This window comes from Equus asinus, chromosome 14, assembly GCF_041296235.1.
Source record: "Equus asinus isolate D_3611 breed Donkey chromosome 14, EquAss-T2T_v2, whole genome shotgun sequence".
NCBI lineage: Eukaryota > Metazoa > Chordata > Mammalia > Perissodactyla > Equidae > Equus > Equus asinus.
In genome coordinates, this window is record NC_091803.1 from 48,484,420 (window position 1) to 48,508,902 (window position 24,483).

At 54.2% G+C, this 24,483-nt stretch overlaps 2 protein-coding genes across 5 annotated transcripts in view; one reads left to right on the forward strand and one right to left on the reverse strand.

Annotated features, from left to right (window-relative positions):
* Positions 1 to 24,483, forward strand: part of IFT140 (intraflagellar transport 140) — a 90,175-nt gene that overhangs the window by 43,938 nt on the left and 21,754 nt on the right. For all 4 annotated transcript variants that reach the window (XM_070485257.1, XM_070485259.1, XM_014848925.3 and 1 more), the window contains exon 18: positions 786 to 985. In XM_070485257.1, coding sequence (XP_070341358.1) covers positions 786 to 985 — 200 coding nt within the window. The remainder of the gene's footprint in view (positions 1 to 785; positions 986 to 24,483) is intronic.
* On the reverse strand, positions 3,235 to 23,373 carry TMEM204 (transmembrane protein 204). The gene is made up of 3 exons (XM_014848930.3): positions 22,389 to 23,373; positions 16,920 to 17,075; positions 3,235 to 3,994 (listed from the first exon to the last, which is right to left on the reverse strand). Exons 1-3 carry the CDS (start codon positions 22,666 to 22,668, stop codon positions 3,750 to 3,752), a joined length of 681 nt encoding a protein of 226 aa, XP_014704416.1. The 5' UTR covers positions 22,669 to 23,373; the 3' UTR covers positions 3,235 to 3,749.

Consider the following 24,483-nt stretch of genomic DNA (forward strand, 5'->3'; position numbering starts at 1 on the left):
ACAGGGGAGCGTGTGCATTGGAGAAATGAAGCTGCAGAGGGAAAGAAGATGATGCAAAGCACAGAGGGTGGTGGGTGTGGGCTCCAGCCCAGAGGAGAGCGGTGGGGCATGTGAGCAGAGAGCAGCACCCAACAGGGAGGAAGGGATCTGACATTTGAGGATGATGAGGGTGTCGCCCCCTCAGGAGGTTGTATCTCAAGGTGCCAGGTATCAAAAGGCCTCAGGAGGCCGGCCCACGCTATAAAATCGCACTCGTGCTGGGAGCCTAGGGTGCTCTTCCTCTGCTCGCGTCTGTCTGGGGAGCCCTGCACCAGCTGACGGCCCTTCTGAGAAGCACCGGTGCAGGGGACGGCACACCACTGATCCAGGTGCTCGCTTTGGAAAGTTCTGCCTGAATCATGCTGGGCTTACTTAATTTTAAGACTTTGTGCGTATGTACATGTGTCTGACTAGACAGTAAAGACTCTACTTTACAAAACAAACCTGGGAGGTGGGAATTTTCATAGCCATTTTTAACTGTTGAAATGTTGACATTAGTGCCTTAGAGCCTGAAAGACAGGCTCCTGCACAGACCACCTCATTCATCTGCTGTCTGAAACCAGAGCCACAGCTCTGATGACTTGGAATGATTACAGACTCTCCTTGCACTGAGAGGGCCTGTTGCTGAATATCCATGTCTGTCTGCAGAGGGACCCCCATTGCTGATACACGTTTCGAGGAAGAGACTTAGTGTAGGCATTAGCTTTACGTGAATTGACGAATAAGCAGTACCTTTTGTCCCTCAGCCAGGAGAAGCAGACAGAGAGGACCAGGTGGATTCAGGGTACCACCGCATCCCCCAGCTGGTGGGCAGGAGACCCCTGCGAGACTTCGTGGGGCTGGAGGACTGTGACAAGCCCACTCGGGACGCCGTGCTCAACTTCAGCTTCTTCGTCACCGTCGGAGACATGGACGAAGCTTTCAGATCCATCAAGCTCATCAAAAGGTGAGAATTTTGTTCCCTGAGGTCTCAAAGGGATGTGCACGCCTCTTAGATTTCTTTGCGTCTCTCTTCTCCTACAAAATGGGATTCTACGAATCATTAACTCTTCTGTGACTACATTATGGTGTGTTTCACAGTCTTTTCACTCAATGCAACGTTGTTACACCTGCAGATGCCAGGACGCACCTGGCACATTGTATGCACAGCAGGTTTGTTTTGCTGCAGCACAGCTGGGCATGGGGAGCAGATGAGCTCAGCTCTCGGCCTCTGCAGTGGTGGAGCCTCTTGGGGTGTTATTTAGTTGTTTTGATTTATTTTAAAAGTGTTCTGGACACTTGCTAGTCAAAAGTTGTGCAGTTGCTAAATATTTGGAATACCTGTCTTTCTGGGAATAACTGCTACCAAACAGAAAAAGTTTGGATAATAAACATTCAAAACAGTATAGTGAAAACACAATTAAAATTGCTCTAAAAGAAGATTTCAGGGGCCGGCCCCGTGGCCAAGTGATTGGGTTCGCGTACTCCGCTGCAGCAGCCCAGGGTTTCGCTGGTTCGGATCCTGGGCACTGACACGGCACCGCTTATCAAGCCATGCTGGGGTGGCATCCCACGTGCCACAACTGGAAGGACCCACAACTAAAAATACACAACTATGTACTGGGGGCCTTGGAGAGAAGAAGGAAATAAATAAAATCTTAAAAAAAAAAAAAGCATTTCAGTCAAGGGCTGTCTACAAGTGGCTTCTCTGTCCTGAGAGAATTCAGCAGTTCTTCCCAAGAGCATTCATCAGATTTCAATCTCCGAAGAGTAGAAAAAGTATTGAAGAATGAGACCAGAGTGGAAAGAGCAACATGGAGATTAAGTTGCCTGGAACAAGGCCCTCATGTGCGGTGATGGTGTCTGTAACATAGAAGCACCTTTCAAGATAGCACGTGACCCCTAGTCTGTTGTGTTATTTCTGAAACAGCACAGCCAAACCTTGTTCCCGTTGGAAGGGCCTTTCCCTCACTGGCCCCGTGGACAGGAGGACTCCTAGCTTGAGATGGGAAGCCGAGCACTTGATGGTGCAGCCCAGCTCTCTCTGACCGCGCCTCTTTTCGTGTAAACCCCATCACAGACTGACTGACCACATGGCCAGCTTTAAAACTTTAATGTACATATGTAGTCATATACATAATTTTATTAAAATTGTACATCTTAAGTATTCCATCATTCTTTCAAAAAACAATTATTTTTAGCATATGATTGGGAAAATCCAATGTAAGAAAGAAGCTCAGTGGGAGGAAGGTCCGACCTAAATGTTCCATGAGTGTGCTGGCTGCGGGACGGGAATCTGGTTATCTCTGCACTGTGTGTGCTGAGTCTGTTGGAGATGGTAAGGCCATAGATGCTTCTGAATCATTCTCAATCACTTTCTGTTTTTTAAAGCACTGACCTCAATCCACCATTTGTTCTGACAGAAGACAAATTTCTGGGGTGATACAGGCTTCAAATTCCAGGCTGGCCACCTCACATTCTCTGAAAGGTTGAAAGCCACAAAGCTAAATGTTCCTTAGCAGAGTCAGTCTGGTGTGGGGGAGGCAGCCAAGTGGCCCCGGGTCTGACCCTGGCTGTGCCACCCACTCCCAGTGTCAGTTTGCTGGGCTGGAGGGTGACGAGAGTGACTCCCGCCTCCAGGTGGCGTGGGTCAAGCAATGCAGCACATGGGAAGCGTCTGGGCCTGGTGCTTCGCGGACTGTCCTTGGAGATGTGGTCAGGTGGTCCCCAGTCCTGGGTCCATGAGGGCATGGTCCAGTTTGAAGCCTTGGGATGCAGCTCTCGGGTGTTTTCTGTTCAGCCTAGGGGTTACGGCTTACCCACTTCTTACGGGTTCAGGCCCAGGGTGTGTGGCATCAGTGCAGTATCCTGAAGGCCTTCTGTGGCCCACCAAGCATTTGCTGAAGATAGGTTAAAGATTTTTCTAGGAGAAAATAAACCAGTCTCTCTGAATTTTTTTTAAACAAATAGACTTTCTCCCTCTTGCTCCCCCAACTGTGGATCTGCTGTCAGGCAGCCCCAGTCCAGAGTGTGCAGGAATGTGGACTTGGAGGCTCAGTGAGTGGAAGCGCGAAACCGCATGAGTGCCCCCAGCTGTGCTCCCGCCAGCTCTTCAGACTGCTTCAACCCTTCTCCTGCTGCCCGCCCACAAAAGTGACAGTAAAATGGACCCAATTCTTGTCACCCATGTGGTAGTGTAGAGGGATAAAACACAAGTTTTAGACAGTGGTAAGAGGTTTGCATTTTATTTTAACTTAGAAAATAATGGGGAGCAAACGGACGTTGCTAACACGACCCTGTCACAAAGCTGTAACCATCTGGTTATAACTCTGAGTCTCCCGAGCAAGAACATGGACAGTTCAAGAAATCTTCTCAGGTCCTCCACTTTACCAAAGTAAATGTGACCAGGGACACCCCTCTCAGCAGATGCAGAATAAATTAATCCCAGACCAAGGTGCAGAGCAAGGCGGCCCCGCCTCCTGCACGCGTCTCCGGTGCTCGTCTCATCCTCGGGATGGGCGAGAGTGTGAAGCCGAGTTGTGGGTGTGTCAGAAGGAGGGTGGCACAGACGATATATGATCATATAATATATTTATATATAACACAATAAACATACCTGTGTATTGTACATATTTATATATAGGAAACCAAACAGATCACCGCAGTCCCTCGGTTTCTAGACTGTTCCCTTATATGGATAAAGTCCTGAGCAGGCCTCTCCCCAGGGACGCTCAGCACGGTGACTCCACATAGTCATTGTCCAGCCCACGGCGAAACCGCGCAGTCAGTGAGCGGCTGATGACAATCACCCGGGGCCCCATGCAGTCCTCTCTCCTGTGAAGAATGTTCCAGATGAGCATGGCAGCTGCCAGAGTGGCCAGAAGGCAGGCACCAATGTTCAGGTAGCAAGACCAGGACAGGTTGGTATATGGGCCGATTCTGTAGAACGTCACCAGCCCGATGACCAGGACAAAACCTGCAGACAGAAGAGAAGTGTTCAGAAAGCCTTACTGGGAGCCAGGAAAGGGCCTGTGGAAACCTGTGACGTGGGGACCAGGCACAAACACAGCATCTGTTTCCTTCCCTGCCCCCTCAGTGCTCCCCAGTGGGCCACGAGCCCAGTTCGTGGTACTGTTGCTTCAGCGTTGAGCTGCATCTCGTTGGGCCTCTGTGGGTTTCCTGACCTTTGGGTCTGGTGGCCGTGGAGGGGTGTTGTGTGTTCACTCAGTCCTGGCATGGAATAATTTCTAGGGGGCCCTGTAAGAAACCAGTGTGGTCCTGGTTTGCTCTTCTGTGACCTGCCAGGTGTCAGGCCATTTTCTTAGTTCCCCTTTGCACGGAGGTGGCGCTGACACTCACTTCCCCTCACCTCCAAACAAACCCAGTAGTAACTGTGGCAGGGCCGCTCTGACTTTATAAACACTTAAATTGTTCGAGGTGAAAGTAAACACAGAAATTTTTTAAAATCTTACTGGAAACAAGCAGACTGGTATTTAACTTACTCTGAATTCCTGTTCTAAGGAATTTTCTTATTCTTAGCATTTGCTTCTAGAGGAAATAGAGATTTTCTTTCAAAACTCAAGACAGCCTAGGTCTGCACCCTTAGGGAGGGGGCAGAAGCCTAGACTGGAGACATGTCCAGGTCTCCCGCGGGCGTGTTTGGTTTCTCCTCTCACTTCTGAGCAGATGCATCTGGTTCTGGAATTTCCGTCTCACCGCACACCCCCATCTCTTGCTTATTTTCCCTCTCTACCCTTCTCTTCTCTCTCCCAAGTCTGACAGCAGGGAAGGAGAGGGGCCATGCTAGGACTGGGCAGAGCCCTGCCTGACCTCCGGGAGCACGCTTGTTCACGTTCAGTGAGTAGTTAGTACCACGGCCTCATTACTTTTATGGTTTTATCTGTAAGGAGCTACAGAGACTAGATTTTATTAGTTCCTATAATACGAAAACCAGGATTTCATGCCCAGGATCTGTCGACCAGGATAACAGGGCGCTGATGTTTGGTGGTGTTCCCTTCTGGATCTCGTCTGGAAACCTCAACTGCTGGGACGGAGAAGGAGATGCCACCACCGTCCTGCTGCCACGTCCCTCCTCGTCCCCCAAGACCGTCAGACCCCTTGGCTGGGAGGGGCTGGATGAGCAGACAAAGCTGAAAGGAGCTGTGGGGTCCAGTGGGGGCCGTGGCTAGCAAGAATGAGGAGAGCTGGGCAGAAGCAGAGGCCTGGGCAGCAGGAGCCCCGTCTTTCCCCCCCAGCACCCCACCCTCTGCTGTGTTGACCTGGCTGAGTCTGTTTCTTGGAACTCAAAATACCCAATGAGGACAAAGGCTCTCCACAACCCAGAACGGCTCAGATGGAACTCCCTGGCCTCTCGGACCCGTCCACATCTCCTGCCCTGGGCTCCAAGCAGGCCAAGCTGCCCACTGTGGTCCCTTTGCCAGCCCTGCACTGTGACATCCGTACGTCTGTTCACGCTGGTCCCTCCACTCCCCACAGCCTCCCCTGCTTTCCTCAGGAAACCAGATCATGCATGACCCAGTGTGGCCCCAGAGCAAAGGGCAGCAGCGTGCCAGATAATGGTTCTAGTAACTGTTAGAAATCAGTGCCGGGGGTGGGGACAGGCTTGAGTTTCTAAAAACATAAGCATTATGGTCTCATCATCACAATACCTCCCAGAAAATGTGAATTACACAGTATGTGCCTCGGTCGTGTCTTAAACAATGATGATGGTGACGAATCTCTATGTTAATTCTCTGCAGTACTTTGTGGAGCTTTTTATACATGGAAAGCTTCTGGATACTTCCTTTCTGTTAAAAATAACTAACTCTGTCATGCACATATACTGACAAAAAGAAAATTCTGGCATTTCTCTCTCCCAGTGCAGAGTGCATCCTCTGCTCACAATGTTGTGGCACTGAGTTTTGTGTTAATAGGGAAAGGAATTAGAGCCTGTGATGAAAATGAAAATACTTTTTATGTCGCTTCCTTCGTTTTTACTACATCTTTGGGCAATTTTTGCCAACCAAAGGAGCTTGTTATGCCTTGTTCAGCAAGACCCTGAAGGATGGGGACAGGACAGGAACATCGGGGGAGTGCATAAGGATGCCAGCATGGGTCTGAGAGGAGGAGAAAGGACAGCAGGGCCAATGGGCGCCTTTGGATGGGGGAGACATGCCAGCCGGCACGGTATGGAAGACCATCACAGCTAGAAGGAATTTACCCAAACAGCAGCAACTGGTTGGCGTCAGGTGCCTGCCCCAAGGAGGGATACAGATGCCCACCCTCTGCCGTGGTTGAAGCCTATTTTCTCCCTTTTACTAAGCTTCCTTTCAGTTTGTGTGTGTTACAGGAACGTTTTCAAAATCTGTTATGTGGCTTTGGTTCCAATTCCACAGCATCATTCATCAAAGTGGAACAGTGTGAAAGAATTAGGCCTTCCCACAGTCTCCAGGGCACAGCTCAGTCAGTTGACCTGGTGGGGGGCGGTGTTTACGTCACTGATGAATAAAGAGAGGACCTTGAATTTCACTGCAAGACATTTTAGTGGAGACTTGTGAATTATGAGAACTGGATTGAAAGAGGTGACCCCAAACTGGAAAGGACTAAAATGCACTCATTCATCAGACTGGCCAGAATTAGAAAAGGAGAAAGCACCAAGTGTGGTCCTAGGCACGAGGCAGAGGGGACCCACCTGCCCTGAGATGGAGCTCACTGAGCACAGCCACTTGGGACAGTGCCGTGCTGCCCTGGGACCTGCGGTTCTGCTCCAGGATTGCAGCCAAGTGAAACCCTCGCCCATCATGGGAAACACAGCCATGGCCGCAAATCAGCAGCACCCGAAATGTATGTCCACTGGAGATGGTGAGCTGCGGACAGGTGCTAGGATGCATGGGCAGCACCACACAGGGCGAGCCCTGCAATGGTGGTGCCCGAGGCGGAGTGGCCAGGGACACACAGGACTGCTCCTCTGTGCACGGTTCCACTAGGCTCAGCCATCAGGACGCCTTTTAGGAAAACTTGGGGAGGAAATGAAAGTATAAAGAAAACCAGCAGGCAGCTGACTCAAGCACAGGACAGCAGTTCCCCCGGGGGCGCCAGGGCGCAGCAGGGAGGGGCGCGGGGACTTCTCAGTGTTCATCTCCTTTGGTCTTCAGTAGCACATGTGTGTTTCATTGAGTCCTTTGAATGTATAGTCACAATAAGATGTTGAGAATGTTTTCGAAATGCAGCTAACTAAATTCTCCAATTAACAAGAACTTCCCAAAGGTCATCATGATGCTAGCGACAGGCCTCCAAATTTGCACATTTCCTGGTCATGCTCTTGGCCTTGTAGGGGACATTAATGCATTTGACACCCTTCAGCCCTCTCCCACAGCTGCACCGTCATCTTTGTAAGACTCACGCCGTGTCTCCGCACTCAGCATGCCCCCACAACATCTGCTGCCCTAGGACGCACTGCAGACAGAACACCTCGGCCTGGCCTGGCCTGGCCTCTCCTCCCCTGCCACTGGCTGCCCCGTCTTCATCCCACTACGGCCACACTGGTCCCGCTTCGCTCCTCTGAGATGCCAGGTTGCACCCTCTCCAGGCCTTTCCGGGTGCTGCTGTCCCTGTGCTTCCTCAGCCCTGGGGAGGGGGACTGCCTCCTGTCCTGTCCTCCTGTCCCTGCTCCTTCAGCGCTCAGCTCAGAGGGCCGGGTCCTGAGTCAGCCTCCTCCAGCTGTTGTCCCTGTAGCTGGAGTATGGCCCACCCATTGATCTTGGCCTCCCAGAGAGTTGCCCAATAATTACTTGTTGAGTGAATTATTTGAGACAAATCCAAATAGATCCCATAATGCAGAATAGAAGGCAATGTGAACCCTGGGAAAGGAGACGTGATGCATAATGGCTTCCACACTCAAGTCCTCTAAGCTGTTGAGTGACCACAACCGTCAGAGGGAGAGGACCCCGTTAGCCATGACTGAGTAGATGCCGCTCAGCCTGGAGCTGGTGCTGCTGTGCTGCTGCCTTACAAAGTTAGCAGAAGGGCACGTTGATTCCCAAACCACCCATGTGCAGTAGTCACGTGTGCACATGTTCAGCAGACCAGTGCCTACTCCACTTGTGCTGGGAACCATGCTGGGCATGGCCCACTCCAGGGGCTGAGGCAGGGTTGGTCTGTCCTTGGGAACTGGTGTTGTTCTTGGGGGAAATGAAGATGAGGTTAATCCCCTCAATTTGGTGTGCCAAGTGATAGAGGCATTCAGGACGAATGGTGTGAGAGTGAGGAGGAGGTGCTGTGCCAGGGAGCGGGACATGGGCTGGGCAAACCCTCCTGGAGGGCGGCGTTGGTCTGGGCCTTTGACATCAGGAGACTCCACGTGTGGAGAGATCACTCTGAACTCCAAGGAGGGAAAATATTAATTTATGGAACCAGTCCACGGTGTTTAGGCAGAGCAGCCGCAGGCTTCCCAACCCCTGGGCAGTGCCAACATGCCATCCCAGCCCTGAGTGGCAGGGGGCCCCGTCACAGGGCAGGTCGCCGGAGACTGCCCTCTGCATGCATCACAGGGTTACTTAACTGTATTGTTACTTATTTTCTTAAGATCAGTACTGTATGTTTTTGAAAATAGAGTAGGCTGTTATTTTGTTGCCATTTCAATCTGTTTATTACTTCCTCCCTACGATTGGCTGTATTGCCTGCTGGCTGTATTGCCTGCAGCATGCACAGACTCAGGTTTCAGAGTGTGCAACTGCTTCCAATCAAGAATGCTACTTTAGGGGCCGGCCCCGTGGCCGAGTGGTTGAGTTCGGTGGCCCAGGGTTTCACAGGTTCGGATCCTGTGTGCAGCCATGACACCGCTCATCAGGCCATGCTGAGGCAGCATCCCACATGCCACAACTAGAAGGACCCACAACTAAAAATACACAACTATGTACCAGGGAGCTTTGGGGAGAAAAAGGGAAAAAAAAGAATGCTATTTTTTTGTATCACAAGATGAAAGAACACTCGGGGGTGTGAATAATTGATTGAAGAAGTATAAATTCACATATGCACAAACAACCCGGGCATAGCCACCTACATCCTGAAAACACAGGTGGGAAAAGTGATAGAGATGATGGATCAGGTATAAACGCAGTCTCACAGAGGGACTTTTTACAAAGAGAAATGAACAAGCCGAGTCTCTGCCTCTTTCGTTGTTTGTCTTGAGAACGTGCTTAATGCCCAGCAGTAAGTGGCGTGGCTGGCTGGCTTCAAGCGTGGTTTTGGGTATGTTTCACTGCTCTAGCTGGCATAATCCACAGGCTGCACCTCATGTGGCTTTTTCAACTTAGAATATATGTAGTCAGAGAAACAGTTTGTTTCCCTAACATTAAAAGAATACATTTAGAAAAACCGTCTCCTGGAGGATACAAAGAAGCTACTAGAACCGTGGACACAGGTGCTGAGCCACAGGAAGAGCCTGAACCATGCGATGCATGTCATGGGGCTGGCCCAGGGACATGTGGCCTCCGCCGTCGCCCAGCGCTGCTGCTGGGGAGCATCCACAAGGCTCTAGCGATTGGCAGTCATCCAGCCCGGCCCGGGGTCCACGGGGCGGTATATTCTGAACAGACACGTGGAACTCAGGGGTCTTGCGTGGGTGCCACATCTCAGCAGTAAAAAGCCATCAAGACACAGAAAGGCAGGGGCTCATGTGGCCACATGGCCTCACTGCATGCCAACAGCCTCAGCCTTGATGTCAGACCATCGCCGTACGTAGACATCCCTCTGAACTCAGATGAGCCCTTTCCTTTCACCAAGTCCTCTAGCTGGGGGAGAGGAGCGAGGTGGAGCAAGTAGAGCCGGGCTGCAGCCGGCCTTACTCCTCAGGTTTTCTGTCTCTGTCACAACCTACTGTTGAGACCCCCTTTCTCCTCAGAGTTGTCCCCAAAGACTTTTCTCCCAAGATTTTCAGTGATGTTAATGTTCGTCCAGAAACAAAGCTAAGGACGAGTTTTAGCAAACACACTGAGTTCTGCACATGGATCGATTTCATCCTCATGAATTCATATTTCCAAAGCAAACAGGCCCTTCCTGTGAGCTGGCTGCCGCAGGCGTGTGATTCACAGCTCAGCCTGCAGAGCGCCCCTTCCCTCTCTCTTCCTTCCTGCCTGCTTCCTAGGGCTTCGGTGTCTGTCACAGGGCCTTCCTTTTGAATGACTGTCAAGCACATGCAGGTGGCATAAGTGGAAAGACCAAGGGGCTGAACCCTGAGCTCTTCACACAGCACCCTGCCTCAGCGTTGTGTGACAGCAGGACTTGCAAAGTAGGTGCCTGTGACTGAGATCTTAGTGTGACAGCCTCAAAAAGAGTATTTACAGAGCAAACTCATGAATGGACCGACACAAGGCACGGCTGTGGTTGGGATTTTCCATTTGTGAGCAATAAAATGATGGTGATGCAAATGTTCCTCCCTAAGGCAGAGATTCTGGGAAAGGACAAGCTAAGGACGATACGATCAATAGGATCGTATGCTTCCAGGGGAGCTGAAGCTCCGAAGTGCTGTGTGATGTCCCAGCACTGAGCAGCACAGAGGAAATGGAAGAAGGAAGAAATGGGAGTGTGGTTGGGATGGAGACTGGTGCTTGGGAAGTAGGTACAAAGGACAGAAAAGCAAATTCTCTAGACCAAGCAAAAAAAATTGTATATTCTCATAAGAAGGTCCTCGAGTCTAAGGAAACCTCACATGCCACCAGCTGATGAGATGCCAAGACAGTTACCTTTATCAGCCCGACGGACCTTTGAGGACTGATGAGATCAGCATTCAGGGCACAGGATAGTTGCCCTTAGTGTGTTTATAGGTATCACCTTCATAAGAAAAAAATCAAGATTTCCAGAAGTGGAGAGAGGGAGCCAGCAGACATGAAGCTGTGTGAGGCGTTCAGCGGCTTTGACCAGGTTCCACAGTAAACTCCTCTCTCAAAGTCGTCCTGCTTGAACGTGAGAGGCTTTGCATCACGAGGAGGGGACCCGCTGAGCCAGGAGATAGAGGACAACCCAGAGCCTGGCACCAGAAGTGGTCTTAGGGAAGACATGTCCGTCAGCTGCAGGACGCGTGTGCAGGGGCAGACTCAGTCTGCAGATGGCTGAGTTCTCCAGGTGCCAGGTTACAGAGCGCACGATGCAAGTGGCCAGAGACAGACAAGTGCAAGTTTTCTTATTTGGGAGCAGAGCACGAGGGCTCGGGCCTGCTGCTCAGCTTCCGTAAAAGGAGATGAAAAACCGTTGGAGAATGTTCCCAAGGAGAGCCCACTGCCGTTATGAACTCAGTCCAGAATAAAACATGACACTGCCAACTCCTGCAGAAATGCCTCTACATTTGTACTTTAACTCATCATTGTGTTGTGGTTTGTGTAATTTAAGAAAAACTGTAAGTCTGAGAAAGGTCCAGGGTCACTCAAATGACTAACGAAGAAGCTAGACTAAAACTTATGCAAAGATGCAAGGTGAGGGATTATTTATGATCAAAGCTAATAAATTAGAAAGTAGGAATAATGTCAGATATTAGAATAAGAAATCCATGGATACTTGAGAGGGTAGCACACTTCAATAAAAATGCGTTATGATAAATTTGTGGCTAGTAAACCAGTGGCTACCTTTTTTTTTTTTTTTTTTTGCCGAGGCAGGTTAGTCCTGAGCTAACGTCTGTGCCAGTCTTCCTCCACTTTATATGGGTTACTGCCACAGCATGGCTGAGGAGTGGTGTAGGTCTGCACTTGGGATCGCAACCCACAAACCCGGGCCACCAAAGCCGAATGCACTGAACTTACCCACTATGCCAGGGGGCCGGCCCCTTGTGGCCACTTTTTAAAGGGCGGCAGGCTGCTTGGTCTAAAAGCCCCATGTTGGACCTTGTGGAGGCGACTGTGCTTTTTCTCAGAATGTTGCTGGGTGTCACAGACACAGATGGGCACAGCCAAGGACACCAATTCTAGGATCCTTGATGCAATGCTAGAGGATTTTTTTGCTTATATACCAGCATTTTCCAAAAAGGATCGGAGGTGGCATATACATACTCTGATGAATAGTGGGACAGAGAGAGGGACATTTAGAGGAGGGAGCAGAGGAGAAGCCTGGCCCCCAGGTCCCCTAGTGCATCATCGGGCAAAATGCCAGCTCCCAAGACGAGGGGGAGAGCCTACTAGCCCAGGGCTCTCAGGAATAGGGTGCACAGATCCTCACACCCCAAGGGAAGTGCCACGTGAGCGCTGATGGGGGACAGAGAGCCACATGGAACCCCAGCGACGTCACCAGCCTGACCCAGCATGTGCGGCTGTAGTGCTCTCAGGCTGGACTTCATTAGATAGTGTGCTGCCCAGGAGGTCCGGGCAGTAGCCAAGGAGTTGTCCTTCAGAGACTCAGCTTGACCCAATTACAGAGCCCTGAATGACCGTTAGATTGTCCCACCTAAAAATGCCAGCTTCAGACCAAACTTCATTGGTCAGTCCTGCAGACCTGACAGCAAGGGCCCAGGGGCCACTGCGAGCACCCAAGGAGCCAGAGGAGAGTCGCACGTAGGAAATTTCAGAGCCCACCAGTGTTCTGCCAAGGAGGATAGTTTGCCTATGGGGGTGGTCTAAGGGAGAGCCTGGCGGGGCTTTGGCACTCACACCAGGCTCAGGGGAGAGCCTCCAGTTCTGCCCGGAGAGCACGAAGGACGTGTCTGGGGAGTGATGACTTTTCACTGTTGTGTGAACCAATAGGACTGTGGTAGGAAGTCAGAATAGAAATGGCAGCAGGTGTGACTGAAGCCAGCATGCCAGTCCTCGCTGCGGCCGTGAAGGCTGACAGGAGCTCTCCCTGCTGCGTAAAGAGCACAGCGGGTGGAGCGATGCCTCCAGGGCCTCGTGGCTGACAAGAAGCGGAGGCAGGTGGTCTGCTCCAGAGCCAGGCTCTCCACTCAGGTGCCCCCCGAGAAAGCTCGCACCTTCTTAGGAACCCTCAAGAGCTAAGGACCTCACCCCAAGGTGCCTGCCAGGCTAAGTTGCCCGAAGAATTCACCCGAGGCTTTCTTCTCTGCTCCAGATGTCACTCAGGTATCTATTGCAGGGTCCAAGGGTGTCTGCAGTAGTTAGAGGCTGGGACTGACCTTTTTGCCCTTCATAGGTCACTTCCTCTGACCCCCACTCACAGCCCCTCTCCCTCTTCTGCCTATGCCTCTCTGCACGCATCAGCGAGACCACTGACGTGAAAGAACAGAGGTGCCGCGAAAGAGGAGAGGCAGTGAGAAGAAGGATGTGAGAGAATGAAGGAGAGAGGAAAGGTCTGGAGTCAGCCAGACGAGGCTTGTGCCGGGTGTGAGGCTGTGTCTGGGGAGCCCTCACACCCAACAAGGCAGGGCCTTGCCTCTCAGCTGCTCTCCGGGGCTGGGGGACGGCCCTTCGGCCCCCACGCTGGCAGGTCCTCATTATAGCCCCTCTTGCCTCTGCTGGTCATCTGTCATCAGAACGCCTGGCTGCTCTGGGCACCCCCAAGTGGGCATCCAGAAGGAGAAGAGAAAAGCCTGATGTTTGTTCCAACCGTGTACTGGTTACGACTGGGAGACCCGCAAGAGAGAGCAGGAAGGGAGAGGGTGGGAAGATAGCGCAGGGGACGGCACAGCTGCCCTGTGGTGACAGCACCGTCCCCCGATGCATCGAGTGGAGGCCGCCAGCCTGCCCCACCTCCCGGGAGCCTCAGGCTCGGGGTCCCTAATGTGCATAGTGCTTTCACCACAGGGAAGTTGCAGAATTTTCACGGGGATGTTCAGCTTATGGGGTATGGTGGAATCAGGGACAGAAAGGAATTTTTCAACTTTAAGGCAAATTAAAATTACACTCGGAAAATTCTGCAAAGAAATGGGAAACTATTACGTGTAGTACCTTGAACATGATAGAGTAAACCAGGTGAAATGGCTGATATTCATGTGTTTGCCATAAGAAAAAGGCAGTTTCATAGAGTCCTCTCTCATGTCACTGCCACAGGCTCCTCTGGAGCCACAGCTGTGAGAGGCGGAGGACGGTCTTTACAGACCCAGCCGGGCGTCGTGCAAGCTTGGACCGGTGCCCAGAAATGACTGGAATGAATGAATGAGCGGGGACTCTGGTCTCACACTGGCACGTTGGGGCCCCTCCTGGCATGTTGCTGTCTCTTACTTGTTCCATCATTTCCCAGCCTCCCCTCCTACTTTTATTAGCATCTTCTCCCCCTGCCCACCCTCTGGCCCCAGCACCGGGGACTCAAGGTTCGCTTGCATAACAGGTACTAGCAGGCATTTCCCCCTCCTGGGACAGGATATCCTGGCGCCCTTCAGTCTCTCCCTGACTGTTTAAAACAGACCGGAGCACAGGAAAAAACCTACCTCTAAAATTAGCAGCATGATAGAAGAAAGGCACATAGCTGCATTCTGTACTGTTTGTCAATGAAACAAGTCTAAACAGGGCCAAATGCATTTCCTTTTTGGGCAAAACAGACTTATTGCTGGTGATGGTCAGACACCAAGGGGAGAGGCGGCCTGTGGAGGCAAGAGGAACGATCCAAAATGCCACGGGCTGCTGCTCGGTGCTTCTGGCTTTTTCTCTCGGCCTCCACCTGTCTGACTGTTTGAACAGAGGCTGGTCCAGCCTTCCCAGAGGTATGCTGGCCTGGAAATGCTCGGGAGAGGAGCACAGGACCCCAGCCCCCATCTCGCCAGGGCAGGCCCCTAGGAGACCTTCGGCAGTGCCCCCGGGGTTGCTGCAGGACAGCTTGATTTTAGCTGATGGGGCGTCCCTCTATTTCGATTTTTTTTTAAATATGTTATTTGGAAGCCACACTATCCTGTTCTGAAATAAGAGTTTACAGGAAGTAAGATGTCAGTTTTGATACCAAACCCACAATATTTCTCCTAATAATCTAATTAAGTGTCTCAGAGAAATTTCTTAAGAAATGCAATCCTGCTAGAAAGTTATCTTCAAAATCAAGAACTGTTACTTTCATTTCTTTAATGCCACTAAAATATCTGTTCTTAATCCAGCTTTTCCAGTCACTATTTCAGAATCTTCCACTTCCTTCTTGAAGGGATGGAATTTGAGATAATCCACATGGTGGAGACAGGTAGTTCAGTAAGACCAAGGAAGCCGCATCTGGTTTTCGGCCCCAAAGTCAAAGACGGCAGATGGGTCATTTCCCTAAACAGGTCACGTCATTTGGAACGTCCGTGTTTCTACCCACCGTCATGGAGGAGGGCAGGGGTGGAAGTGGGCAGAGATCCCATCCCACCCACGTCATTAATCCTCAGAGTCAGTCCAGGTGGGGGCAGACATCCTCCCCTATTGTGAAGCTGGGTAAACTGAGGGGTGAATTAGAGCAGTGAATTGGATCGGGGATTAGCCCCAGTTCACGCCAATAGTGAGTGACAGAGCCAAGATGCAGTTCCAGTTCCCTTGACACCAACCCTCTGCTCTTTCCTGGACACTTTACTGGCTCAGCCCTCGGCAGCCCCCCTCCCCAAGCTGGCCCTGGCTGTTGGGGAGTGACTGGCCCAGGACCACACCGCCTTCTATTAATAAGTCACAGGAGGCGTTTCCGATCCCACCCAGGGCGCTTTCCAGCACATGAATACCTGCCGTTCTGTCAGCCTCATTCTGGAAATTGTGTTTCTCCAGAAAGATAAGGGCCAGGATCCATTATTCCTAGAATGATTCACTTCAGACTTCCTGCTGTTTCTCCTGCTGGCTTGTTGGAACTGCACCTTCGATGTTGGGACACGCTGCCCTTCCCCACCGAGCAGGAGAGGCAGATGGGTTGGCTAATGATGCCCTACACCCTGGCCACTGCATCTGTCTGTCTCCACAGGACCACCAGTCTGACTTTTCCCCCCTCGGAGGCAGAAAACCTGAACTTCTCCTAGGTTTCCATGATTGTTAAAACCCCGAGCCAGTGTGAAGGAGCAGTGGTGGAGGGGAGACCCAAAGAGAAGCCCCTCCACTCCCTGGGGGTGATGGACAGACAGCTTCATGGCTTCTGTTGCCAACAGTTCCATTCGTTGTTTACGATGACACCACCACTCACCCTGTCAGGACTACAGGTGTGTTCGTGCCCTGTCCCACTTGGCCCTTAGTCACCCCCAGAGGCCTTGGTGGCTTCCAGATTTTTCCAGAGGGGCTCATTCACTGATGGCCCAAGGCCTGGTGCTCTGCGGCAAAGCAGGCTCCCTTGCCTTGCCCGCACACCCCGCCCCCCAGCACGCTCATGTGGCAACACAGGGAGTTGTGTCTTTTGTTATGGTGCTGTGTGTGCACCTGTGTAGGAGCCAGGACAGGGTGTGTGCGCTCGGGCTGTCTAAAGTGCTAGCAGCGTTTCTCCAACTTTGTTCTGCTCGTGAGGGCGGGTCCCAGGCAGCTGTGTTTATCTCGGATTGTGCAGATGAGGCGGTCTGGGAACCAGGAGTGTGCCCCGACCTCTGCATTCACACACCGCTGGCTGGGAAGGCGGTGGAGGCAGGAGCTCAGTCGGGAGCTCTCCCCCTCTGCCCACAGCAAGCTGCTTCACTGCTCCCCCAGCTGCTGCACCCTCGCGGAAGGACCATGAACCCAGGCCACCCAACACCTCGGCTGCAGAGGGGCAAGGAAAATGTCAGATACCCAAGACTTTGGAAAGCAAGCTTGTGGCCCAGAGGGCCAGCGCCCTCTTAAATGGAAAAGGCCAGGAGCCCACCAGCACAGAGACCCAAAGGCCAGTCCTGATTGTGTCCTCAGCGCTCTTTCCATGTGTTTGTTTCTGTCTTGCTTCTGCCCACGGCGACAAGTCGGGCAGGAGGATGACCCATGGGGGTCACCGTGACATTAGAAGCCCTGCTGTCCCCAACCGGAGCTGAAGGCGCAGCCACTCTGCATGCCCGGAGATATGGGGGTACTTACTCGCCAGCTGGAAGGCAGCGGCCATGGCCTCCTCCCAGCACTGGGAATCGGGCGACATCAGGGGCAGGCCCGTCAGCCCCAGGACGAAGGTGAGCTGGCCCGCAGCAAGCGCCGCTGTGGCAACCAGGTTGCAGGCGCGCATCATGTCAAACTGCACTGCACGGGCAGAGAGGGAGAGAAAGCAGGTGGTCAGTGCAGGCGAGGCTGCTCAGGGACAGCTCCCCTCCTCCTGGAGCTCCTCCCTTTCTGCACCCAGAGTCTTGGGGACCCTTTCTCCATGGCTCCTTGCTGTCTGCTCCCTCATACACACCTGGTCCTAGAGGGAGGCGCACAGTGGGTATGTGCATAGGACCAAGGGGACAGAGCAGTCTGGTAGATGCACCACAAAGTGGGGGGCGAGGGGCGGCACTGGTGCCATTGTGAGGCCCGTGGAGGAGAAGCGACTTCCCCACGTGTTGGGCAGCAGAGGACAGACTTCGCAGGAACGCGTCCCCTGTGAAGTCAGGCTCCTTCCTGAGGTCCTTCCAGACTGTTGGAGCAGCCTCCCCGGGGCAGAGTAGGGACCACTGGCCTGCTGGCCCTGCCCCCCCATCTTGAGGCTCCTGTGGTCTGGGAATCACACTCTGCAGGCGGGCAGAGTTTATATTTAGCACTCATGGAGTCCGGAGTCAAATGGCAGCGTTATGCCACTTCCTGCCATGGAGGGTCAGCTCCTCTTCCCCACTGTGTCTCAGCTGCTTCCTCCTGTCGTTCGGAGCTTGGAGGATCTCACCCTTCCCGGATCCCAGGCCTTTCCCGACATGCCTGGTCCGGCCTGGGGGTGGCACTGCCAGCTCTGAGGCCAGCGTGGACTCTGGCACGACTGTAGAGTGCAGAGGCCTGGGCTGCTGGGAAGTCAGAGCAGCCCTGAGGGCAAAGAGGCAAGAGGGCTTCTGGAAGGAGACAGAGAGGGAGCGAAGGAGAGAGGAGAGGGCGAGTTACTCGACGATGACAGTCACCGCCGACTGTCCTCTTTGACCTTCCTGAGTCACGACGGCTGCCTTTGCCCTGGCTCGATGGCATAGACGAGCTCAGTGCTGCAGCTCGTGTTCTCTCACTCCCTTTTCTCACAGGCCCAGCACACTCCCTGTTGGGCTTCACTGCCCGAGTCTTCCAAGGCACCCCAAAAACATGACTGCGATCGCTAGAAACCCTGACACTCCTGTCTACCCTTTAAAATGCCAGGAGATGAGAGGGTAGTGTCGGGGAGGTCCTGGGGGCCCTCACGGTGCAGCGTGGCTGGGCCTGGTGCGTAGGGGGCTCTTGGCACTGGTGTAGCATTGGGTCCAGAATGATGTGGACAAAGGAGCAGAGACTGGAAGCCCCAAATGTCAGGAAACAGAAACAGTGCTCTTTGAGTGGCATTGAGGGGGCACGGGGCAGACCCTACGCACACCGTGTGCTCGCTCACTCGGGTCTTAGATCCTCTCACCTCCCCCTGAGGCTGAGGCGGCGTGGCCGTCAGCTTGGGCTGGAAGCCAGGATTCAGGCTGACTCGCCAGAACTTTCCTGGCTGCTCACGCAGTCTTCACAGGGCACCTGAAGGCACGGCCAGCCCTGAGCGACGGCTGCACACGCATGCAGGGACCACACTGGTCTTCCTGTCAGGATGCGTGAGCTCTGGGCGGTTCCTTCCCATGTGCTCCGGGAACTGCTGGCTTTCCCGTGGAGGCCGCTGTTCTTCATATGCTTTTCTGTCTTTACACTTAATTTTCTTTGCAATTATTTTTCCCATTTAAACAACCATAGAGCAGGCTCTGCTATTCTAAAAGATCGTGGAATTTGGGAGGTTGGAGTGACCTCAGAGACGAGGGCTATTAAAACATGACGGATATTACTAGCGCGAGAGAGCAGACTGCTCCGATTCGTAGCCAGGCCCAGGAAGGTCTGTCCAGTTTCCCAAGCTCAGCCTTGCAGACAAGGAAAGACTTGAATGAATGGGCTGGCCCTGGAGGGGAGTGGCCTGTGGTGGACTCATGCGCCAGGGGATGGCCACAGGGTACACGTTGGTGCCGTGAGGCCACATGACCGAGGCTCTCGTGAGCCAGGAACAGAATGCAGGCAACTCGGACCTCTCCTTCCTCACGTGGGCCCCGCTGCCCTGTCCTCCCTCTGTTGTCCTCCTCCGTCCAGCTCTCTGTCCTTGGTGGCTCTGAGCATACCGCCCAGTGCCACATACCGTGGCAGCGGCTCCTCGTGGTGTCCGCACTTCACAAGCCACCAAACAAGGGCCTCTGCCCAAGTCACCAAGTCCTCATGGGTCCATGGCATCAAAGATCTCAAGAGGATATAAAGGATGAAACAGTGACTGCCCACAGACCTGTCACCCTTCCTGAGAGAAGAGACATGCCCCCATCCCAGCTGCCCAGAGGGGACCTGTCCTGGCTGCCATCCACCAGGCCCAGGTATTCTGTGGCTTCTCATACTATCTGTGTACACAGCCTGGGCAGCAGCCTCTGGAATTTAAGGAGCCTAGTGAGAATGTGGCGCGAATGTCTTCTGGCGAGCAGGATGTGATGCACACTTTTGAGTCCCCAGCCCAAAGGCCCTCCCAGCCTGCCTTTCCAGTGAGGCTCCCGTCACCCACCTGGTCCAGAGAGCACCAGTCACCTGAGGGCAGGGGCGGGGCCTCCAGCCAGCCAAAGATTTAATTAAATGTTTATTCGTGTCCCACCTTACTTCAGAAGAAGAGCTTAGGGTGCCTGACAGAATGCATGAAATATGGAAGGATGAAGAATGACACAGAAGACAAGGACCCAAGAGTCAGGCTGACCCTGGACTTAGGTGTGCGGGCTCTCCAGAGGCGGACCTCATGGCCCCTGAGTCCCCGTAGACCTCCTCAGAGCGGGGAAAGAGCTGCCTGATCAGTAATAAAAGTCACCGTCGCCCCACGCTGCCCAGCGAGCCAGTGGATGGGGAGATCCTCTCCATCCTCCAGGACAGGACCAGCACGGTATGGGGGCAGCTGGCAGACCTAGACCAGCCCCCATGCCCATGCCCCAGCAGCACGGACGCCCCTGACCAGAGTTCAGATATAGGTGCTGGCCCCTGGTGTGTTTGCCACCATGAACACAGAGTGGCTCCGACTCTGAGCTCCATGGGGCGTTGCCAGGACCTTGCGCACAACTAGCAGGAGCGTGTTGGCTGTCCCCAGCCCACTACCCCTGGCTGCCTGACGCCACGTCTGGAATCTCCAGGACCGCCTGGCTCTCAGGCGAAGCCGAATGAGCGACGTGTGACAAGTGACATCTCACCCCCCTCGCTGTCAGCCCTGCAACCTGGACACACGTGCCCCATCACAGACTGAGGTGATTTTGCAGAGTGACAGCTGGGTGACGTGGAAGGTGTTCAGTGCTGCGCGAAGCGGCGTCATCCAAGGTCTCCTTGCTCCCTCCTCCCAGTCTCTGCTCCCAGCTGGTTGGGGCTAAGCGTGGGCTAGGATTTTGCATGAGAGTTATCAAGACTGGGTGCCAGTTTGATCTAAGGCAGCGGCAGACGGTGAGCCTACAAACAAGGCACTGGGAGCCCCCAGCTCGGGACCAGCAGGGACAGCAAGCACATTAGAATCACAGTTCCTCAGAGGCTGCTGACTTGCTCTCCTTGTTCACGTCGTGTTCAGTCGCATGGAGCTGGTGAGAGGTTTGTCAGCACCGGAATTACTGTGTGCTCCTTTTCCTCAATTCAGTCTTGCGAGAAGCTTCTGTGGGTGTTTCCCTTGCTTTTGGACAAATATTTGATGCTCAGAGATTTATTAAGTGTCAGTGGATGCAAATGCCATATTAACAATGAGAGAGTATTTTTAAAGTTGTTCAAGGAGCTTGTCGGGTGGTCAGGGAAGGACAGCAAACGAGCTGGGGGAGATGCGTGGGGGCCACTCAGGACACGTGGCAGGGTAGGAGGGAGGCCATGAGGGCTGGCTGTGGGGGGTATGGAGGCAGAGCCCATCCCAGGCCCTGTGTCCTCCTGGCCTGAGACTGGATGCCCGGCGAGGACACCTGTGTGGTGATGGGGGCTTTGGCAGGGCTGGGCTAGTTTGGGGCCCCCTGGATTGGGATTGCTCTGTGGGAGCACATGGTGTGCACCGGGAGGATCGTGTGAATCACACAGAGTCCACACTAGAACCAGGGTTGCTGGCTTTCATTGCTCCCCAGGACAATCCCCAAACCTAGAAGGACCGACCGCCGTCCACCAGCAAGTCACACAGAGGCCCAAGTTCAGCTCCATTTGTCCAGCTTCCCAGAGGCCCCTGAGTTCTGAGAACTCATAGGGAATTTTGAAATCATTCATGCACTTTGATCTTTTAAAGACGAGTTGTCACTCCCTGCTTGCAAAGGAGACGAGGGGGCTGGCAGTCACAGCCACTCCTTGACGGCAGAGCCCCTCAGGCTGCACGGTGAGGGCTCTGAGTGGTCAGGTCGGGGTTGCAGCCCCCCAAGGGCCTTAGCCGAACCACGTGCCTCCTGCAGCCTCAGTTTCTTTGCCTGTAAAGTGGGGACAACATCCCCCACCCCGGGTTCCCTCGAAGGAACAGCATGTTGGGGACATTCACACACCTGTTCTTGAGGACTTGGGACCCGCTCGGAAAGCATCTGGCAAAGGCTAGACCAGAGCCCCACGCCTCCTCAGAGCTGCGTGGGGCCTCAGGAACCATAGACACCGACCTGCGAGTTAGACCCCGTCAGCACTTCTGAAGGGTCCTCATGGGGAGGCCTGTGCCTATGGGTCCCATGACCGATTAGATGACACATTTGATGACAGGCATCTTCATCCTTATGAACCTTCCCTCCTGTCCACTCAAACCTGACCCCGCTTCCAAAGTCAAGTTCCCAGCTTGCAGAGCAGTCAAGAGACAGGGTGCCAGTGCCGCGACGTGACCCAGCAGGGCCTGGCCAGGCCCGCGGGCAGAGGGAGCAAGGGGCTGCCCTCCTGAGACGGCGCTGGAGCCCTCCTGCCCTCCACAGCAGGGCCATCTCCCCGTCCCCTTCCCGACGACCCCCCCTACAGCCACTCCCCAGCAGGTCTTCCTCCGTGCTCTCAGCCTTCGCCCTGACGACCGTGGAATGAAGTCAGAACTCAGCGCGTGTTTTACAGCTGCTTATTTATTGTACTCATTAACGATCGTTATTTCCACCAAGAAAACAGTATTGTCTTTGATTTGGTTAGCAATGCTTAATGGCAGAGAAGAAGCCCCACTCCTGGACGAGAGGAGTTCTCTGTTATAAAGGAGCCGCAGGCGGGTCTGGGCTGAGCAGAACTGGCAAGCGCCTGTGGCTCACCGGTGGAGGGTGGGTGTGGAGCTCGGGGCTTGCCTGGGTTCCAAACCGAGGGCCAGTGTCACCCCTCAGAGCAGATCCCCCTCACCCGTCAGCAAACGCACGCCATATGGGCCCCCAACTGCTCTAAAGGAAACGGAAAAATAAGCAGACTTACGTTTGACGGTGCCTCGGGACTCCTGGAAGCCTGCTGCCTCGGAGCCCCAGCCCAGGGCCTCGCACTCCCGCGCTTCTGCCTGCCCCGGCCTGGCCCCAGGGCTCGGTGCGCCCCGGGCCCTGTCCACCAGCCAGCAGGACTTCCACAGCCCCACGCTCCGCTTGCGCCCATCCTCCAGTGTCTGGTACACCCAGTTGGGGGTGAAGGCCGCTGCGTTGTTGAGGACGAGAGAGACGAGGGCCACCAGCACGGCCGTGGCCACCAGTTTCTGGACAGTCATCCCGGACTGCGGGTGCCGTCCGCTTGTTGTAGAGAAAGTCCCAGTCCTGGTCAGCTGCTGCGCGGGGGAGAACCGAGACGCTGCTAGGGGTGGCTAGAGGACATCACCGCTCATTCTTGGAGGCGTCGGGAAGGCCCATGCGGCAGGTGCAGGTGAGCCCTCCTCACGGCCCTCTTTACCCTCCTTCCTGCACCTGGAGCAGGGCCCGGCCTGAGCTGCAGCCGGCTGCTCGGCCCATCCCAGGGAGGAAGCCGGGGCACCACCGGGAGTCCAGAGTCGTGGGTGCGCCGTCTTCCTCGGACTCGGAGGCCAAGGGAGGCTTCGAAGCCTCTTCTCTCCCCTTTGCGGGGAAAACAGAAAGCAACTCAAGAGGCAGGTGGCCACGTGGGAGTCGGCCTGGGCCTCGCTCCTGAGGTCCAGCTGGCTCAGAGCGGAACCAGCACGGGAGCCTGGCTCTGGGCAGGGCCGCGGGAGCAGTGCGCGTGCAGCGGCCTCTCAGCTGCCTGAGCCCCTACCCGGTGCCTCCGCCACGAAACAGCCGGTCCTGGAAAGCAGAGAGCCTGCTGCAGGGAAGTGTGTGTGTGTGTGTGTGTGTGTGTGAGAGAGAGAGAGAGAGAGAGTGCGTGTGCGTGCGCGTGCGTTTTCTCCCTGTCTCTCAGCAGAGAGGAAATGGTTGTTTTTGAGGCTGTTTTTGGTGAGCTGGAGGGCGTAGCCAACTGCAACAAATAGCAGCCTGGCCACAGCAGCCAGACACTAACAGGATGTGTTTCCTGATAGGAAAGGCAGGGGGCCTTCTGAAGTCCTGCTCTGGGACCCCGCTCCCCTCCCCCTCCCCACCTTCCTTTCCGAAAGGGAAGGCCAGGGATGCCGGCCCAGAACACACCCGTAGTCCCAGCTGTCTGTCTTGGACTGGGCCAGCCTGGCGCTCAGGTACCGAGGAGCAGCTGCAAAGGCAGGTGCTGCCAACAGCCCTGCAGGCAAGCTCCTGCACCGGGCCCCAGGCCTGGGGACAGCCACACACAGCGCAGGGCGGGCAGGGTGCTGGGGACTGAGTGTCCACCCAGCTTTCCGGTCATCCTTCCAGCACAAAGGTACCGCCAGTCCACGATGCGCCGGGGCCTGTCCTTGTCACAGGGATTTTGCTGTAGACCTGGAGACACAACAGAGGGAATCGCTGAGAGGGGAGGGCAGCAGAGAGGTGCCGAGCATGGTGGAGAGGTCCCCTTAGACAGGCCTTCACTTCCTGGCTGAGACCCACTTGCTGCCCAGATCTGGTGGGTTGGGGGCCCTCACTTGGAGAACCGCCAGACCAGGGCGTCATCCTTGAGGTACGAGAAGGTGGAGGTCTGGATGTGCCGTGCAGGGCGCCCAGCAAGGCCTGAAGGCAGAGGGAATGTGGTTTCTGGCCCGGACTGTGTTTGCTGCTGACAGGAATGTTGATTGGCACAGCTGATAAGGGAGCAGGTCCATCACTTCAGTGCACTGTTGGACATTGGACAAACCCCTTAAGCTGCTGGGAACTTGGAGAGATCTTCATCTGCTCTGCTCTGACTCTTCTGCGCCAGGAGCCTAACCCAGTGTGAGGATCTATGGCACCACCTCTGGAGCCTCCACACCAAGCACAGGGCCTCTGACCCAGCCAGGGCCCCAAAGCGGATGTGAATGAATAAAAAGGCACATGTGTGCCACGTTCTAAGCACACGTGCCCAAGACATTGTGAAGTTTTCCCCCCTTGGGCTCTGTGTAGGAGCAGCATGTGCCTCTTGACTGTTGGCTGTCTTCACACATTGCCCCATCGTCATCACCATGTCCCCC

Excerpts from the sequence above, each read along its gene's own strand:
- TMEM204 (XM_014848930.3), bottom strand. The coding sequence starts at position 22,668 with ATGACTGTCCAGAAACTGGTGGCCACGGCCGTGCTGGTGGCCCTCGTC. Across the intron at positions 17,076-22,388 it reads GTCCCGAGGCACCGTCAAAC|TGCAGTTTGACATGATGCGC; the intron begins GTAAGTCTGCTT and ends CTGCCCGTGCAG. Across the intron at positions 3,995-16,919 it reads CGCTGCCTTCCAGCTGGCGA|GTTTTGTCCTGGTCATCGGG; the intron begins GTAAGTACCCCC and ends TTCTGTCTGCAG.